At 45.8% G+C, this 18944-nt stretch overlaps 1 protein-coding gene across 1 annotated transcript in view; it reads left to right on the top strand.

Annotated features, from left to right (window-relative positions):
* The window catches only part of HUNK (hormonally up-regulated Neu-associated kinase), a 107177-nt gene that overhangs the window by 67672 nt on the left and 20561 nt on the right, over window positions 1-18944 (top strand). Inside the window, exons 5-7 of the mRNA XM_076000491.1 lie at window positions 3727-3854; window positions 12281-12416; window positions 17494-17656. Coding sequence (XP_075856606.1) covers window positions 3727-3854; window positions 12281-12416; window positions 17494-17656 — 427 coding nt within the window. The remainder of the gene's footprint in view (window positions 1-3726; window positions 3855-12280; window positions 12417-17493; window positions 17657-18944) is intronic.

Here is an 18944-nt window from a genome sequence, read left to right as displayed (position 1 = left end):
TTTATAAACTGCATTCCACATTTTTCCCTTGGTATTCTCACATACTTCTGAAATGTCAGAGGGACTAGATTTCTCTTTATTCAGATGTTAAACATGTATGGAAACTCCCGGGGAGAAGAATTAAGGTGCTCACTCTGGTTTCCCTGTTAAAATCTCCTAGCTAGGATTGTATGAGTATTAATGGAGGTTTCCATTATTATTTGGCAATAGAGTACTAATATAATTGCATCTTTTATCCTATTATTTTTTAAAAAAGGTTTTTGCCCATCTCTACTAAAAATAGAAAGAAATTAACTGGACAACTAAAAATACATATAGAAAAAATTAGCCGGGCATGGTGGCACATGCCTATAGTCCCAGCTACTCAGGAGGCTAAGGTGGAAGGATCGCTTGAACTCGGGAGTTTGAGGTTGCTGTGAGCTAGGCTGACACCATGGCACTCTAGCCTGGACAACAGAGCGAGACTCTGTTTCAAAAAAAAAAAAAGTTTTTTGATGAAACAATAGGTCACTTTTATAAAGCACTTTATTTATGCCAAGGACAGCATTCAGCCCTTTCTGTGGCCAAGTTCAGGTGAGCTTCTTCCAACCTGAGAGGTAGGTGGCATTATGATCCACATATTTTAGATGAGAGACCCTAGGGTGAAAGAGGTAGGTCTTCTTCTTCAAGGATTTGTGACTGCTTTTCTTGATGTTAAACTCCTCCAAGAGACATGAAATTCTAGAGTCGCTCTGCAGAGGAATCAGAGTCACTACCCAAACCCCTTGCTCGGCCCTGGTCAGACCTGGCATGTGGAGTTCACTGGAGCTCTCTGGAAGACAAGCACCTGCTAATTTCGACTGTGGTCCCAGCCAGATAATGAAGAGAGGGAAAGGCCAATGTGATAGGAAGTGACTTGATGTTTTGGTCATCTTTTGAAGCTAGGCAGTGATGAGGCAAGCAGTCTGGTTTCTCAAGGTCTCCTTGAAGGAAGGAACTTTGACAAAGGTTTTGGAGTTGGTCCTCTGGCCTCAAACACCCCTTAAACCCCTTTAGTTGGTTGGGTTCCTTTCCTATTACCATGACATCCTGCCTTTCACAGGCATTCTGCACTGTACAATGCACCCCACCTGTGACAGGAAGCTGAGTGTCCCTTCTAGGTAGAAGGGAATATAAAAGGTCATCACAGGGCAGTATTCTGCAGTCTTGAGGATTGTACATTGTCCTTTTAAAGGAAGAACATTCTTGATAACTCTGGGTGCTGACTGAAGGTATTTTTATTTAAATGTTACTTACAGGCGCACGAGCCCTAAATTAAACTCACTTTATTTATGGCCAACTAAACAACCAAAACTCATTTACAAGTTAAATATAACTGAGGCTAAAAGAACCCCAAAATATTCAAATTAGCAACGTTAATTTAATGCAGCGGCTGATGTTTTGTGGGGAGCGAATTGCTGCGCGCAGTGTGAGTTACTTCTCACTGCTGGGAGCACGTCCTTTGAGCTTAGCAGGCCCGTTTTGTGCTGACTCAGCGCATATATATATATATGTGTATACACACACACACACACACTCTTTTCACTTTTCCAGTGGCTTTCAAACTTGAGTGTACATCAAAAGCACCTGGGGGGCTTGCAACAGCACCCCCAGAGTTTGGCTCAGGAGTGTTGGAACAGCCTGTCTTGGAGGCTGTTCAGCGTTCCCCCAAAACAGCTCCGTGGGATGTGCCAGAGGGTGTCCGTCCATAAAACCCATGCGTCCAAGGCCTCTATGTATGCAGAAATTCTGTAATTTGGGGGCCATTTTAGCTTTCTCTCTTATCAGCCTCCAGGAAGTCTCCAAAGCAAGGATGTTTGGTTTTACGCCAAACATACCCCAAGTGCAGCATTGCACAGCCCTAATACTATTTCCCTCCACACCCAGCTGTCGCTCCTCCCTGCTTCCTCGGTCCTGCCACTGTTACCACCGCTGGTCCAGCTTCCCAAGTTTGCCATCGGGCATGTGCATGTGCCCCCCACAAAGGTCCCCATTTTGTCTTCGCCTCTCTGTTGCGTGCCACCACTCCCATCCCGACTTCAACAGCAGCCTGCTGGGTTTACTGCCGTAGTTTGCTGCTTTGCATTCTGAACCTCTTTAATCCACTTGTACAAAATGACCGCTCCCCGAATTATCTGGCCGTTGAGCTGTTATTCGCCTAACATCTCTTCCTCCGCTGGGGGTGTGTTCCGCTGTGCACGCAGGGAAAGGCTGCTCGAGACAGCTGTGCGCGTGCCCCGTTCATTCCCATTTCCGTCGCTTTTCTGTCCCTGTAGCCGGCCCGCCAGCCAAAGACACATGCACTCACACACACAGACTCACCACCTGAGAGAGCTCCCTTTTTGTAATGTATAAATCCTCTCTCTCCCTTAATCAAACCCTCTTGTGGTCAGAAGCCACGCAACTCAGCATTTTCTTCCTCCCTGTGCGCTCACACCACTCGAAAGGATCGTGCTCATTATTTGTTTACGTGTCGACAGCCCATCTCCTTGCTTGCTCTACAGCCAGGAGGACAGGTCCCTCCCGGGCTCCCCGGTACCTGGCACCTACAACCCTGCCTGGGGCAGAGAGCAGAGCCGTCCAGCAAGTATTTGCGGAATGAATGTTTATGTATCTGTCTCCTTCACTCGACTGTGAGTTCAGAGAGTGAACCGGGTCTTAGTGTATGTCTGAAATTTGAGAGCGATCTCTAGCCCTGGCCCTGGTACCTGTCATGGTCTGGAATGCCATAATTCAGAGGTGTCTCCTCGGAATTGGGCCTCAAGCGTCTTAATTTCAGTCCCATTGGATTTGTTTTGACTGGAAATCTCATTGCCTGTTTTGAAAGCATGTTCCCCTGGGCGCTTTTGAACACTGGAGACTTCTTGGTAGGCAGGCATTTCATCCCCATCAGGAAATCTCATCAAAATGATATTAGGTTTGCACATCAGGAAAATAAAAATCCTCTGAGAAGATGTTGCTGTTCTCTAGATCGGCTTTGATATAAGCAGTTAAGCCCACTCAGAAGGCATTTCAACCACATCTGAGATACGGGGGTCAGGGCTGGTGGCAGAGCCTCACAGTAAACAATAAAATTAAAAAATAAAGGGAGAAAGGAGACCTCCACAGGAATTTCTGTAGTTACAAGCAAAATTTGAGAGTAGAGCAAAACACTGGGGTTTGGTATGAAGCTTCGTTTCAGAGGGTAGGAAGTGGTGTCCCTGCTCGGTAGCTAGGCTGTGACTGGTGCTCCCAGGCAGGGCTTTCTCTGTGTTTTGCATTTTTTTTTCCCTTTTTGGAGACAGAGTCTCACTCTGTTCCCAGGGCTAGAGTGCCGTGGCGTCAGCCTAGCTCACAGCAACCTCAAACTCCTGGGCTCAAGCGATCCTTCTGCCTCAGCCTCCCGAGTAGCTGGGACTACAGGCATGCGCCACCATTCCCGGCTAATTTTTTTCTATATATTTTTAGTTGGCCAATTAATTTATTTCTATTTTTAGTAGAGACAGGGTCTCGCTCTTGCTCAGGCTGGTTTCGAACTCCTGACCTTGAGTGATCCTCCCGCCTCGGCCTCCCAGAGTGCTAGGCTTACAAGCATGAGCCACCATACCCGGCCTAGGAGGTGGCTTTTGACGTTCTGTAAACTCCTGTTTATCTCCGTGGTCCCCTGCCTTTGTCTTGCCCTCCTCGGGGCTCGATTCTGGTCTCACTCGTGGCTGTCTCTCTTCCCAGAGGCGTGAACATGTACGCTATGCTGACCGGGACGCTGCCCTTCACGGTGGAGCCGTTCAGCCTTCGCGCTTTGTACCAGAAGATGGTGGACAAGGAAATGAACCCCCTCCCCACCCAGCTCTCCACAGGTAATGCACCTGCCGCTCCGGATTAGGGCTCGGGACTTTTATTCTGCCGGGTGTGGGTCCATTTGTGAAGCAGTGCTTGTTTTCCAGCAATGGTGTTATGACTACTCCAAGACTGAGTTTCTTCCTAGTGTTAAAACTAAAGCTCAGGAGGTGGTTGGGTTTCCACTCTCTCAGCAGCCTCTCCCTGCCTCTCACCTGTACCCTTTCCTGTCCTGTCCTGATTTCAAACCCCTAACTTCCTTCTTCCTCCTTCTGCACAAAACACACAACAGATCAAAAGGATCTGATAGTCTCCATTTGAAAAATAATGGTGGGCTTGACTGTCTTAAAACTCACCATAGAATGTTGACTTGGAAAAGAGGGTTTGTAATCACTTCTCTATTGTGTCTTCTTTAGTCAACTCACTGTAAAGAAATACTGATTTCACTCAGCTTGGGTCTGTGATTTGTTTTGTTAGTTGAGTTTTTGAGCCTGTTCAGAAGCGTTTAGATACACATAGCTTCAGTTACTGCGTTGGACTGAATCCTCAGGTGTGTTTGAAAAGTATTCTCAAACTTTACCTGGTTCGCATTTCAGTAAACACTTTGTATTGAGGTTTGCTTTCAAATCCAGTAAATTAGTACAATTTGTTCTTCTGTTTGGTTCACAGTTCAAGTTTCTGGCCTCATTGTGGCTTTGATGCTCATTTAATTGACTCTTAGAATAAACTCAGCTTTACTGAGATGAGTCTTTTGACCTAAAAAAAAAAATAATAATTATTTAACTTCAACTTATGATACATGGTTAAAATATAGCATTTTGTTTCACCGCTTTTATGTAGTTTTCTCTCGAATTTATAAAGCATGTGTGAAGCTGAGCTTGAGTTTATCCTTGCGAAATGGGATCCAAGCTGAAATGCATTCTTGTGTGTAATTATCTAATTCGGCCCATACTTTCACCTTTCGGGAGGGTAGAGTCTCTGGAGGCTGAAAGCAAAGGAGGCATTATGTTCTTGAGAGGATAAGTTACAGTTCCGTCATGATAGAAGAAATATTTCTGCACTGAGAGCCATAACTCTGGGAGTTAGGAAATGTGCAAAATATCGAACGGATTGTTATATTTTGGTTTTAGTGCTTCCAGAAATGTAAGTGCTGCAGAGCACCGCGAGGAGTGCTCGTTTATTCATTCATCCACTCATTCCATATTTCATCTTTATTAGCTTGTTCCATGGATATATACCTGCGTACCAATCGGGTGTGTTCTAGGGTGAGGAGGACAGAGAACAAACCAGACGGTCTCTACTCTCATAAAGCTTGTATATCAGCAGGAGAGGCAAAAAATTAATGGATAAACAAACATGTGATATTTGGTGGTGTAAGTGCTCTAAATAAAATAAAATAAATCAGGATACGGGGATAGTTTCTTTTTGACACATAAGATTATTTTAAAAACTTTGTATTGTGGCATAATTGTAGATTCACATGCAGTTGTAAGAAATAGCACAGAGAGATCTGTGTACCCTTCACTCAGTTTCCCCCAATGGGAATATTGTGTATAATATCACCACCAGGAGATTAGCACTGCTAAAATCCATTGACCTTATTCAGATTTCACAAGTTTTTTTTTTTTTTTCTTTTTTTAAGTACACCCCCAAAGAGGAAGATTTCACAAGTTTTATGTGCATTCAGGTGTGTGTTTGTGTTTTTAGTTCTGTGCAGTTTTTTTTTTTTTTTTTTGAGACAGAGTCTCACTTTGTTGCCCTGGCTAGAGTGAGTGCCGTGGCGTCAGCCTAGCTCACAGCAACCTCAAACTCCTGGGCTCAAGCAATCCTGCTGCCTCAGCCTCCCGAGTAGCTGGGACTACAGGCATATGCCACCATGCCCGGCTAATTTTTTCTATATATATTAGTTGGCCAATTAATTTCTTTCTATTTATAGTAGAGACGGTGTCTCGCTCTTGCTCAGGCTGGTTTTGAACTCCTGACCTCGAGCAATCCGCCCGCCTCAGCCTCCCAGAGTGCTAGGATTACAGGCGTGAGCCACCGCGCCCGGCCAGTTCTGTGCAGTTTTATCACATGTGTAATTCATGTGACAGCCACCACACCAAGGTACAGTGCAGTCCCATCATAAGGATCCCTCTGCTACTCCTCTTCCTCCCCTCTGCCTACGCCCCATCAACTACCCTGCCCCCATCTCTATAATTTTGTCATTTCAGAATGTTTTTTTATATAAGTATTATATATAAGTAGCTTTTTTTACTCAGAATAATTCCCTTGAGATCCAGACAAGTTGTTGCATGTGTCAGGACTTTGTTTCTTTTTATTGGTGAGAAGTATTCCCCGGTGTGGATATACCACAGTGTGTTTAACCATCACCCATTGAAGGACCATTGGGTTGTTTCCAGTTTGGGGCTATTATGAATAAAACTGCTATGAACATTCACGTATAAGTTTTTCGTATGAATGTGGTTTCATTTCTCTGGGACTAATGCCTAAGAGTGAAATTGCCAGGCGTGATAGTAAGCACATATTTAGTCTTGTAAGAAACTGTCAGCTTCTTCTTGAGACTGTCTGTACGATTTTGCATTCCCACCAGCAATTTGCTAGTGATCTCTGCATCCTTGCCAACATTTGATGCTATCACTATTTTTTAGTCATTTGGTAGGGGTCTAATTATATCTCATCATGATAACAAGATCTGATATTTGCTAATAAATGCAGTCTTTCAAAGGAGTCTCTTTAAGGGGTGTAGAGTCACGAATATTGCCATCTCTCAGAGTGATTCTGAAGTTCTTCTGTTGGACCCATAACAAAGGATCATAGGAAGATGTTTGTACCCCCAAGCTTGGGAAGGGCAGACAGTGCTCACTTTGAATTTCAGTGAGACCCTGAGGAGCTGGAGAACCACTGATCTGCTGCCTTCTCATTGTACCAGTTAGTATAGGTCAGGTTGTGCTGCGGTAATAATAAGCCCCCAACTCAGTGGCTTAAGACAACAAAGGCTTATCTCTTGCTCGTGCTATATACATATCCATTGAGAGTTAGATCAAGCATTGAAGGGTTCTGCTCAACCTAGGGCCCCAGGCTGATGGTGCAGCCACCATTTCCAGTATTCTTGGCTCATGCAGAGGGAGAGAGGGAAAGGGAAGGAGAAGGTCTCTCACCAGCAGTTAAATCACCCACCAACATGTCACTTCCACTCATAGCTCATAGCCTTCTAAAAGATGGCACATGGCTTCACCAACTGAAGGGGATGGGGCAGAGCAACGCTACCATGTATACTGAAAGTGCAGAGCCAGAAATATTAGTTGAACAGCATCAGTGTGAGCCACACGCAGGCTGTGGGAGGGGGAGTAGGCAATTCAGCCTGAGTTCATCAAAGGATGGGCCGGGCAAGGGCAGGTAGGTTAATAACACAAGAAAATCAGTCTCATGCCAGGAGCAGTGGCTTACGTCTGTAATCTCAGCAATTTAGAAGGCCAAGGCGGGAAGATTGCCTAGGGCCAGGAGTTCGAAACCAGCTTGGGCAACATAGGGAGACCCCATCTCTACGAAAAGTTTTTAAAAATAGCCAGCATGGTGGCATATGCCTGTAGTCCTAGCTACTAAGGAGACTGAGGCAGGAGGATCACTCGAGCCCAGGAGTCAGAGGTTATGATGAGCTGCAATTTCACCGTTGCACTCCAGTCTGCGTGAAGAACAAGACCCTGTCTCAAAAAAAAAAAAAAAAAATGAGTCTCATAACTTCAGAACCATCCCTTGTTTTTACTCTCAATAGTATTATACAGTCTTTGCAGGCTGGGCTCTAAGTGGTTTTTGATTGTGAAAATCAAATTTACCCTTAAAGAAGTAAAAGTAGCACTCCTGAAGATGTTTTAAAAAAGTCCAAAGGTAATTCCATAGAAGAAATATTAAGAATGTTCCAGGCAATTTCAGCATCACTGGAGTTGGTGTCCGACCTCACATACAATATAATAGCTCCTGCTCTGAGCAGACAGTTTTTACTTTTGCCTTAAGCTCTGTGCGTGCTTGTTAAAGATCTTCACATTCCTGCAGGACTTTGTTGTCCTGACTTGTCAAGCATGAATTGCATTTCTGTATCTGATTTGCCAACTTAGGAATATGGTAGCAACTCTCCCCCTACTACCCACTTTTTTTTTTCCTACTGGGATATACAAATATGTCTCCACAACTAGGGTTTTGATTCTTTGTGTCAGATATCAAGCGCAATGGTTGGACATGATCGAGGCTCAGGGAATCGAAGTTGCTGACTGGTGTTAAAGTGCACGTGTGACCTGGAAAGGTGGCCTGTACATTCTTTTGATGACTCAGAGCTGGGAGCTGCCCTGGTACAGTAGGGCCCAGGGCATTGCACCAGCTGCCAAGGTAGCCCGGGGCATCTTGTTTAAAGAGTGAATGACTTTGGGTTTGGGCATCAGCTACTATCCTTCTGACAGCCCCCTGTCTTTCTAGCCCTTTGCACCTCTCTAAGTGTGTCTCCTCTCCCTTCCAACGAGCCTGGCCCACCTTTACTGATGATACCATATGATACCCTCTGCTTACATCCCCAAATACTAGTACTAGTTTACCAGTAATAAGAGTAGCTGCCATTTTATTGAACGATCATGTGCTTTTCATGTGATCTTATTTTTATATAACTCTGCAAGGTAAGGACTGTTATTCCCCATTTACCAAGGAGGACACTGAGTCTCAGAGAGATTAATTCCTGCTTGACTGAAAACCTGGATATTTCTACTATGCTGTGCTGCTGCTTCTCGCCCTTTTCTGGCTTTATTTAATGTAAGATGGGCCCTCCCCAAGGTTCAAAGGTATTATCTGCTGTCTCTATGTCTTTATGTTTCGAGTAACGTCAATCCAAATTGAAAACAATGCCAGTTTTATTAAGTGTCTCGCTAACACACATCCTTATTAATTGGATGATTCTGTCACTCCTGTTTGTAATGGTCTCATCTGTTTTATTCTACGGCCCCTCTTTTTGATTCAGTTGGAAGAATTTTTACCAAATTGGAGTTGAAAACAGTGTTATTTCCTTGTGAATCCGTGGAGTGTGCTTCCAAACAACTGCCATCGTCGCTGTCACGTTAATAGTTTGAACACCGAAGCTTTGGGTGCCTTTCCGAGTCTCTCCCCCAGACAGCTTCTCTCTGCTTGTTGGCACTTGCCTGTCGCAGAGCAGCGAGTGCCTTTTGTGACTTAGAAATTTTGCAGACAGCTGCTTACCTTTCCATCGCCACGCCTCACCCATAGCGTTGATAATACATTCCAAGCAGTCACTTCAGATCAAGAGGGTTTTTTGTGCCTCAAATTCACTGAAGTCAGAGTCCTGAAGGAGAAGTGTAAGCTTTCCTGAGGGTTGAGCCAGTGCTAATTAAGGTGTCCCAGAAGGTGTGACTGTCAGACTGTCAAGTAATTCTTTAGCTTGGGAGGTGATGAAGGGGGAGCTTAGGGCGGGGATGGGACTGTACTTGCATCCAGCGGGCTACCCCAACGAGAAAAGTCCGGTGGCTTTGTCTGTCGCCTGTGGCCCTTTCTTTGGCATAGCCTCCGGGTGCTGACACAAGCCAGTCCTGACTTTGGGAGGCTGATGGCTCGGGAAAGAAAGTGAGTTTTTTGCACTGGGGGAACCTGTGCCGTGTGTGATGTTGAGCAGGGTGATGGAGCAAAACCCACGTGGTTCACCCCACCTCCCCAGGCTCGAATGGGGAAGCTGCATTGCGTTAGCTCAGAAGATTGAAGACTGACACATGGCCGTGCCTGGCGTGGCTTTTATGGCTTTTTCTATCTTAATCTCTTTTGCCCATGAGATACAGGAACATACAAGACCCTTCACATAACTTCAGAAGAGCTCTAAGGATGTTCTTAAAGTCCTTTTTGGAGAGCAGTGCAACGTTCACGATGTCCAGAGAAATAAAATCCGTCAGTTGAGATCTGAACTAAAATTGCTTGTGCTCATCAGCAATTTGTGATGATGCAGAGTGCTCGGTTATGAAAATAGAACAAAAACACACACCCAGTTTGTCCTTAGCATTTCTGGTTAGTCATACTCTGAAAAAGTCCGGCAGCAGCCCGGGTTGGTGTCCAGGTGCCCTGAGGGTGGGCGACAGCGATGTCTCAGAAAACGCCATTCACTCCACAGCCTCCAGATTCCATTCCATGAGCACGTATCTTGTTTTTTCCTTGACCAGTAGATGCCCCCTAGTTAAGATCCAAGTAACTCTTGCAATGTAGAGGTATTTGGAGAAGGGAGATGGAGATTCTGAGAAGAGGAACGTCTTATTATTTTTTTTTTTTTTTGGAGACCTGTTTGCTTTTCAGACCATGGAAGAACATTGTTCAATAGAACATTGTTCTGTTGTTTTATAGGTGGACACCCAACTATATAACTTACAGTATGAATATACCTTGTGACTGTAACGGCGTCCACATACATACTTTTACCAGACTTAAGAGGAAATGACCTCCTGGTGACCTCAACAGTACAATATGGGAGCCCACCCTGGAGGAGTCACCTGGCAGCATGACCCAGCGAAGGTTGTTTCTCTTGAGTTGTTGATTTAGGCATCACAACTGGCCCTTTTGTGATGGCGTTGTTTTCGCCCTGCATAAAATGGGTTGACAGAAGACCCCTCTTTCTTTTAAGAACAGCATTAAAATGACAACTTAAAGCCTATGAAAAAGTGAGAATTTTTATGACTTTTCCTTGCAAAACTAGACTATCTTAGGAAACAGATAAATAACTTTGAAGAGGAGGATAGAAAAATTGGGGGACTTAGCAAATTAAGACAAATTTCTAGAATTTATTGTTTGGTATATTGGAAGTCATGTACAAAGCTACATAAAAGAAAATTTTTATATTGCAAAGACATTATAACCATGTTCCATAAAGTCAGGAATATAGATAAAGAAAATATCACAGCCCCACAACTCAAGCAAGACAGACAGACAGTCTTCATTTTGAAGTCATTGCTGATACTCTTGTGCATATATGGATTTTCTGTATATTTGCTGAGCAATTTTGTAGCCTGTGCCCTTCACGTGCATTATGAACATATTTTTACGTGTTGTGTAGTCGTCTCCATTCTTGTAATCTTAAAGGATACAAATATATTCTGCTGAGAGACAAACTAGCTTCCTACCTCTAGTGCTTAGATGGATGGCAGGCACTCTGTGCATGTTTGTTGAATGAAAGGAAACCCAGGGCATTTTTTAAAATAATTTTTGCCTGGGATAGAAGGAATTTTATAGAGATTTTACAGTTTGTCAGCGGTTTGTCGTATCCTTCCCTTACATACCACGCTCAGCATGACCGATGTGACTGCAGCGATGATAAGGACAGACTTTACTGGCATCCAGTCTGCCCAGGCAGCCTCTTCCTTTCCAGGGACGGCACAAAAGGAGGGCCTAGCAGGTGGACAGGGTTCAGAGAGTGGTGCTTGCTGGAACTTTGTACACAAAGTAGGATTTTTTTTTTTTTATTTCAGAGTATTATAGGGGTACAAAAATTTTGGTTACATGAATTGCTTTTGTGCCATTGGAGTCAAAGATGTAAGTGTGCCCATCACCAAGGTAGCGTACATTGTACCCGTCAGGTGTGAATTTACCCGTCCCCTCCTTCCTGCTCTCATCTGCTTCATTTCCGCTGAGTTTTACTACCATAGATGCATGTGAACTAGGACTTTAAAACATGAGTCACTGTCTTGCAGAGTTAACACTTGACACTTGAACAAAAGCGGGTGGCTCTCTGGTGTGTCGACTGCTGATTGGCTGGGCTGGGGGGGGGGTGCCTGGGCTCCGTCCAGTCTGGGTGCTGTGTCATCTGTCCACAGAGTGTGGGGAAGAAGTGGTCGGCCACGGGGCATGGCTTCAAATGAAAGCAGGACCTCACGGGCCTCTCGAGACACTGAGTGTCCCTTGGTTCCTAATTAGAGGGTCTAACTTAGAACGCCTTTACCTTTCTGGCTTCTTCCTGAGTGCTCAGAAACCTACCTTGAGAGCAGGTGCTTTGTTGACTTTCTTTCTTCCTTCCAACCTGTAAATAGAACATCTCTTCCGCTCGCCTCTAAGCAGCAAGAGCACAGGTAGTGCTGGGAAGTACAGGGCGTGGGGAAACCCAGACTGGTCCTCGCTTTAGCACGTACCAGTTGCCTCCCTTGGACAGGCATCTTCAATTCCTTGGATATGCGGCATCTCTTTTTTAAAGAGAGAAGGAAATAGGATTTTAAGCACCCCACCTGTCTGCGGGGAGGTGGGGTTGAGCCCAAGCTCTGCGAATCATTGGATCAAAGTCCTACCCAGACACTCAGAGATAGATCACCCCAGCAGTGGCTTGGAGTGGCAGGTGAGGCGGGGGTCGCCTCAGGTGGTGGTTGTCAATGGTGTCCACGTTCAGCCTGTAATATGGGTGTGTTCTTTCCTGCATGTCTTCCAGGAGCCATCAATTTCCTGCGCTCTCTCCTGGAACCAGACCCTGTGAAGAGGCCAAATATTCAGCAAGCACTGGCGAATCGCTGGCTTAATGAGAATTACACAGGCAAAGTGCCCTGTAACGTCACTTACCCCAACAGGTAACTTCGTGCACACAGAGGGACTCCTCCGAGGGCAGGATGGGACCTGTGGTATGAGCCCTGAACAGTTGTGGATAGGAGATTCAAGGGAAAGCTGTGTCCTCCCTTGGCTGTCCCCCCACCTCTGCACTGCTGTTAAGCACAGACACGCCCATCTCAGCGTGCAGAGGTGGCGTAGTTGGGGCCATCCTGTGCGGTTGTGCAGTGCACCCCATGGGAGCCCGTCCTCGTCTTCCCCAAGAGGCACCTCTTTCTAGTTCACGTGAAGGGGACCATTTAGACGAGCTGTGGCCCAAGTGTGTGAGTCTGTGTGTATTTCCGTGCATGGGTATGTGCGTGTGTGGATATGTTTGTCTGTGTGTCTGTATGTGAATGTGTGTGATCCACCTGTGACCTCACCTGCCAACATCAGGCCAATCCCATGGCATCTCCCCCTCCTCTTTCAACCCACCCTTAGTTTCCTCTTCTACTTTGTTCTTGATGTTTATTTCAGCCCTAAGCACGCCCCCCGCAAAGTAGTGGAGACGGGAAGAAAACGCACAGGAGTCCTTAGTGTCAGGCTGGGTCCCCTGTGGGCTTGCTGTGAAGGGTCACCGTGTCAGTTTCCACGAGCAGGTCCCACAGACGGGAGCCCCAGCTTAGGAACTCTGACATGCACCTTGTGTGGCCCGGGCTTCTGTGTGTTGGGGTACTGACTACAGATGTGAAAGGAAGTACGAGAAAACCTATTCTCACATTTCTCCCACTCGTCTGATACATTGCTAACTAACCTGAACGGGAAGCGAGGGCTGTCACTTTGGCTACGTCAGAGAAAACACGGAGACCACATGGATCTGACACCTTCCCTCTGCCTTCAGAGCCAAGGTGGCCCACACATCTGGCCAAGCTTGGACGAGAGAATTCTAACCGAGGGGGACAGACACAGGGCTGAAAGGACAGGGAAAGGGATGTCCTCCAAGGTTATATTTTCAATGCCCAGAAAGGTCTGGAAACACCCACCGAGCCTTATGAAAGGGCAATACAGTGGGTCTGTATTGGGCTGGAAGTTCCTGAGGAACTTAGGGGACCATGGGAGTCTGCATCCCCACTCATGGGCCAAATTCACACTCGCTGTGTCCATACGGAAGGTGGTTTCTCTCGGACGCCATCTACAATTCTAGCGTTTGGCTCATGGGAAGTAATTTAAGCAAAGTCTAGGTTACTTAGGTTACCAAGGGAACCTGGAAATAGATTGCCGTTTTCCAATACCTGCTCGATTTGGGCCACTTTCTGAAACAGATACCAGAAATATTACCCCAAAGTGAGGCAGACCTCATTACCGATGCTCAGGTGGATAGCAGCACGCAGGTACCATTTCTGTTAAAGGAGGGGGCATTGGTGGCAGCCTAATGAGTCATTAGGCAAATGTAATCACTGTCTAAATAAGCAGGGTCCACCCGCTCAGCGTGGCAGCTGCTGAAGGAAGTGGAGCTGGTATTAGACAGGTGCTTCCATCCTTCTTGGCTATACCTTCATTCACACAGAGTTAGGACGCAGTGGCTCATTTGGTAGCTTTTTCACAAGTTGTAGACAGGCTTTGGTAGATTAAAACTGAAATTTAAGTCCCTTTACTGGTGTTGCCAGATTGGTTTTTGCATTTGGACTTGGTAAGAAGCATAAGAGCTGCACATGCAACTAGTTAGGTGGATTGTAAAAAAAATGGTTTAGATCTTGTATATTAAAGAAAACAACAGCTCCTTGTCTTCTCTTTATGTAAGCCCATTACTCATTTTATACTAGAGGCAAATTAGTGTTCAGTTTTTAAGTAATGAAACCATAATTCTAAACTGTTGGGGGAGGTACATGCTATTTACAGTTTTATTTTGAAAAATGTTTATCTTTAAGGCAAAAAAATGTATTTTTTTAATAATTATTTTTCTGGTTTTACCAGCACATAGATAAAGGGAATACAAACATGGGACTAGAGAAGAGAATATCTGCTTTAAAAAGTACGCTTTATAGCCCCAGATTTAATTATTTTAAATGTTGGCAATGTTTTCCTTTCGGGAGAGTAAAGAAAATAAAGTTTTCGTGTTTTCTGCCACTCATGTGTAAGGCCTTCTTCCGTGAAGTCATTTGGGCCTCCAAGTTGATCGCCAGTAGTAGGCAAGAGGCAAAATGTCTTTAAAAGTAAATTTTTTATAATAAGTGTTCATATCAGTCAGGCAGCAGATGTTTGCTGGGCGTCTGCCTGCCCTCTCTGATCTGGGTGCAGACATTTTTACAGCACCAACCTTGCTGCCTCTTCCTGTCCCCCAGCCAGGGGCCTGGACAGTCTCTTTGCCCCTCTCTGCCCCTCTCTGCTCTGGGGATGGTGGGAGGGAAGGCGGTCATAGGTAATACAGGACAGAGATAGACCACATTGGATCTGTGGTTTAAAAAAGGATTTCTTTGGAATTTGCTTCATTCAAATTATATCTAGTGTTCTAGAACACCTTACCATTCTCTGTGTCACCCAAACATGCCACAGTAATACAAATTCAATAGCTGATGTTGGAGAGCACCAAATATATACATTGCTTATTGGAAAAGGTTTAAAATATTATTCTTAGTCAAGAGTCAGGGAGTCTATATTTTGGCAGAACTCCCGGGTTTTTCTTGTTGTTGTTTATGGGGTTTTTTTTTTGGTTTTGTTTTGAGACAGAGTGTCTCTCTATCGCTGAGGCTGGAGTGCAGTGGCATCATCATAGCTCACAGCAACCTTTCAAACTCCTGGGCTCAAGCGATCCTCCTGCCTCAGCCTCCCGAGTAGCTGGGACTCTCTTGCTCAGGCTAGTATTGAACTCCTGGCCTCAAGCAATCTTCCCGCCTTGGCCTCCCAAAGTGCTAGGATTACAGGCATGAGCCACTGCACCTGGCCAGGGCTCCTGTCTTTGAAGACAACAGATATAAAGGCCAGAGGTGGCCTGTGTAACCCTGCACACCTGCCTCATCTCACCTCTGCCTTGGGGGCACCGCACCCCTTCCATGGCACCTGCGGGCGGGTGGGGGATGGTGGCCTTGCTAGGAGCAGGGGCCACCAGCATGATCTTATTGGCCAGGGCAGGGCCACACCCACACTGGAGTTCCCAGGTATTTTCAAACAACTGCACCCTCTGTGTTAAGTGTTCTGGCAAACCTCAAGTAGTGTATTTTTTTAAACAAACATGTTATTAATGTTTTTTACCACTAGCCATTCTAATCTCCCTCCCACTCGTCACCTAGAATTTGTAATCTTGTGGCACAAAGGAGCGAGGAAGGCTGGTTTCATTGTTTTTCCGGCATGTTTTTTTTTTCCTTGGGCAGTTTTTAGTTAATTCTAGGGAGGGAGAGCTGGTGTAGGTTCCACCAACCACTGGAGGACGGTGGTCAGGAGACCTAGTCTGCTCCCTGCGCCCCTAACAACTGGCGGTGCAAACTGGGCAATTCGGTCTCCTTTTCTTCGCAGTGATGGGGTTACACTGCGGGGTTTCTCTGGCTTTCTGGTTCTGAGGTTCTATCAGAAATACTTGCAGACCCTTTGGCAGAAGCTACAAGCCGTCCAGTCAGATGAGGTTGCTTTCTGCTCAGAGCGTCCTATTTGCACCTCTCTTAAGGGGGTTAGAATGTTCTTTTGGCACCTCCACTCTACCAACACTCACGCTCCTAATAACTCCCGGCTTGACTTCTTGTTCTCTGCATCCGTTGCCTGTGTCTGTTTATGGAAGAGGCAGCGAATGTGCAGGGTTAGCACCTGGGCTCTGGCCAGGCTGGTTGGGGGTTAACTCTGCGGCTGCCGCTTCCTGCCTGCAGGACCCCGGGCAAGTCACTGGATTGCTGCAAGCTTCAGTTTCTTCCTCTGCAAAGTGGGGAGAATGACAGCTCCTACTCATAGGACTGTCGGGAGGATGAAGTGGGTTTATATTCTCTCTTCTCCACTGGAATGTAAGCTCCAGGGATTTGGCAGGTGAATGAAGGAAGGCGTGAATAAATGAGTGCCTGGTATTTCTTAGGCATTTTATCCCAAAGACTTTAGCTTTGCAATGTCCCTATAAAGTAGCTTTTTTTTTTTTTTGAGACAGAGTCTCACTATATTGCCCAGGCTAGAGTGAGTGCCGTGGCGTCAGCCTAGCTCACAGCAACCTCAAACTCCTGGACTCAGGCCATCTTCCTGTCTCAGCCTCCCGAGTAGCTGGGACTACAGGCATGCGCCACCATGCCCGGCTAATTTTTTTCTATATATATTAGTTGGCCAAGTAATTTCTTTCTATTTATAGTAGAGACAGGGTCTCACTCTTGCTCAGGCTGGTTTCGAACTCCTGACCTCGAGCAATCTGCCCACCTCAGCCTCCCAGAGTGCTAGGATTACAGGCGTGAGCCACCGCACCCGGCCATTATAAAATAGCTTTAACCTGCCTTCCTCTGAGAGCACCCCCACATTACAGATGGGCCCCAGGCTGCCCACGTGAGAACTCGGGGAACTCTCCTCCCTCTTCCTCTAAACATGGTCTGGCTGCCTCCCGAATACCTGCCTTTCTCAACCCCAAACCCAGATTAAGCATGGCCTCTATTCATGGCAATAAATACATTGTAAGGAAAGAATGTATAATCGGAAAGAAATTTAAGGGACAAGTGGGGAATTTGAATATAATCTGGATATGAGATGACATGAAGGGATTATTGAAATTTTATTGGGTGTGTTGATGGTCTTGTGGTTCTGCCGGAAATGTCTCCTGGTTTGAAGATGCACACTTGGAAGAAGTATCAAGGGGTGAAATGTCATGATGTCTGTAATTTAAAATACCTTAGCAAAAAAAAAATGTGTATATATATATATATATATATATATATGAAGCAAGTATGGCAAAGTGTTCATTGGTACATGCAGGTGATGGCATGCATAGGTAATTATGCTGTTCCCTGCATTCTTCTGAGTACATGGCATTTTTCCTAATAAAAAGTGAATGAATGGATGAATGAGTGGGTGAATGAATGCACCTGATTGTGCGCAGGGGGCCTGTGTGGGCCGACTCCGTGCTGCCAGCGGCAAGGTGACCGGGTCTCTGTCCCCGCCTGGCAGGATTTCCCTGGAGGACCTGAGCCCCAGCGTGGTGCTGCACATGACTGAGAAGCTGGGCTACAAGAACAGCGACGTGATCAACACTGTGCTCTCCAACCGCGCCTGCCACATCCTCGCCATCTACTTCCTCCTCAACAAGAAACTCGAGCGCTATTTGTCAGGGGTGAGTGGGGCCCCGACGGGCGGTTTCCTCTGCTCTCTGTGGAAGAAAGAGCTCTTCTACCCGAAGTGTTTCCCAGCGGCTGACACTCGATCCAAGCTGCTAATTTTACCGAATGTGAGGCTGAGTTTCCTGAACGGGGAGTAACGTAGAAGCCAAGCCTGCTTCTCAGGTAGCACTTTTTGTCTGGGGTGTTTCTCAGATATTCTCCCACACGGCTAAGCCCTGGGCAGAATTGTGAGGAGGTTCAAGCCTCTTTTTCCTTCAGCTTCTCTGTTGCCTTTTTTTTTTTTTTTTTTTTTTTTTGCCTTTGCTCCTTGAATTCCCCATATTAGAGGTTTTGGGGGGCTCCCCTGGCCATAAAAGCTGGAGAGCAGTGTCTTCTGGCATTGGTCTCCAAAGTATGGTGTAGGAGGAAGCCGCCGCTATTTACTTTCACTTCTCCAGAAAATAGAAATGAAGTTGAGCTTCACTAACTTGGCCCTGACGCCTTCACTCAGTCTGGGTGTCAGAAAGTTCTAGTGTCCCATGTCACATACGAGTTGCAGTAGCAGTCCCGCAGCATGGGGTGGATAGTGGTACCCTGACCCCTTGGTTCCCTGTATCATTTTTGGGTAAGGGAATGTACATGCTTTGGTATCTAGTTACAAATAAATCATCTCTCTCCGAATGGGTGATGGCTTAAAAAGAATTCCGCAAAGAAAACTGGATCCAAGACAATATATGTAGGTACAGCTCCTGCTTCTACTCAGAGTGGTGGGTGCTGATGAGATCTAACAGGGAGTCAGCCAAAAAAGTCTAGAGTTGTGAGGGAGCCCGTCTGCAACTGATTCGGGTTCCACTTTCATGAAGGACAACCTCACCCTGTGTATATTGCATCTTGTCATGGGCTGGTGTGGGGTTGTCTCCTTTAGGAAGACATTTAGAATCCAGAACATGAGGACAAACTTCTAGAGTTTTTTCAGTGCTATTTAAAGTCATGGGATAGCCCAGTATGTCACAAAAGTCCACCAAACAATAGGCTTAAAAACCTTTTCTGAGTTTTCTGTATTAGAGCAAAAGATGAAAGTCCACCTGCATTTGGGCAATGATCTTCTCCCTGCTGTGGCAAAAAGAACCAAAGTCCTGCCCAGAAGACATAGATTTGGGAGACACGTAGAGAACATTGCTGAACCTATAAAGAACCCGATGGGAGGTTTGTTAAACATCTGGATGAAAGTCCAGATGTTTCCAAGCTGATTCAGCTTAGGCTATGTGCTAGATTTTGCTTCCGCAAGAAATTAATTATGGA

This window comes from Microcebus murinus, chromosome 1 (genome assembly GCF_040939455.1).
Source record: "Microcebus murinus isolate Inina chromosome 1, M.murinus_Inina_mat1.0, whole genome shotgun sequence".
In the NCBI taxonomy this organism is placed as follows: domain Eukaryota; kingdom Metazoa; phylum Chordata; class Mammalia; order Primates; family Cheirogaleidae; genus Microcebus; species Microcebus murinus.
The sequence above is the reverse complement of the archived record's forward strand: the minus strand, read 5'-3'. Positions and strand labels throughout refer to the sequence as shown.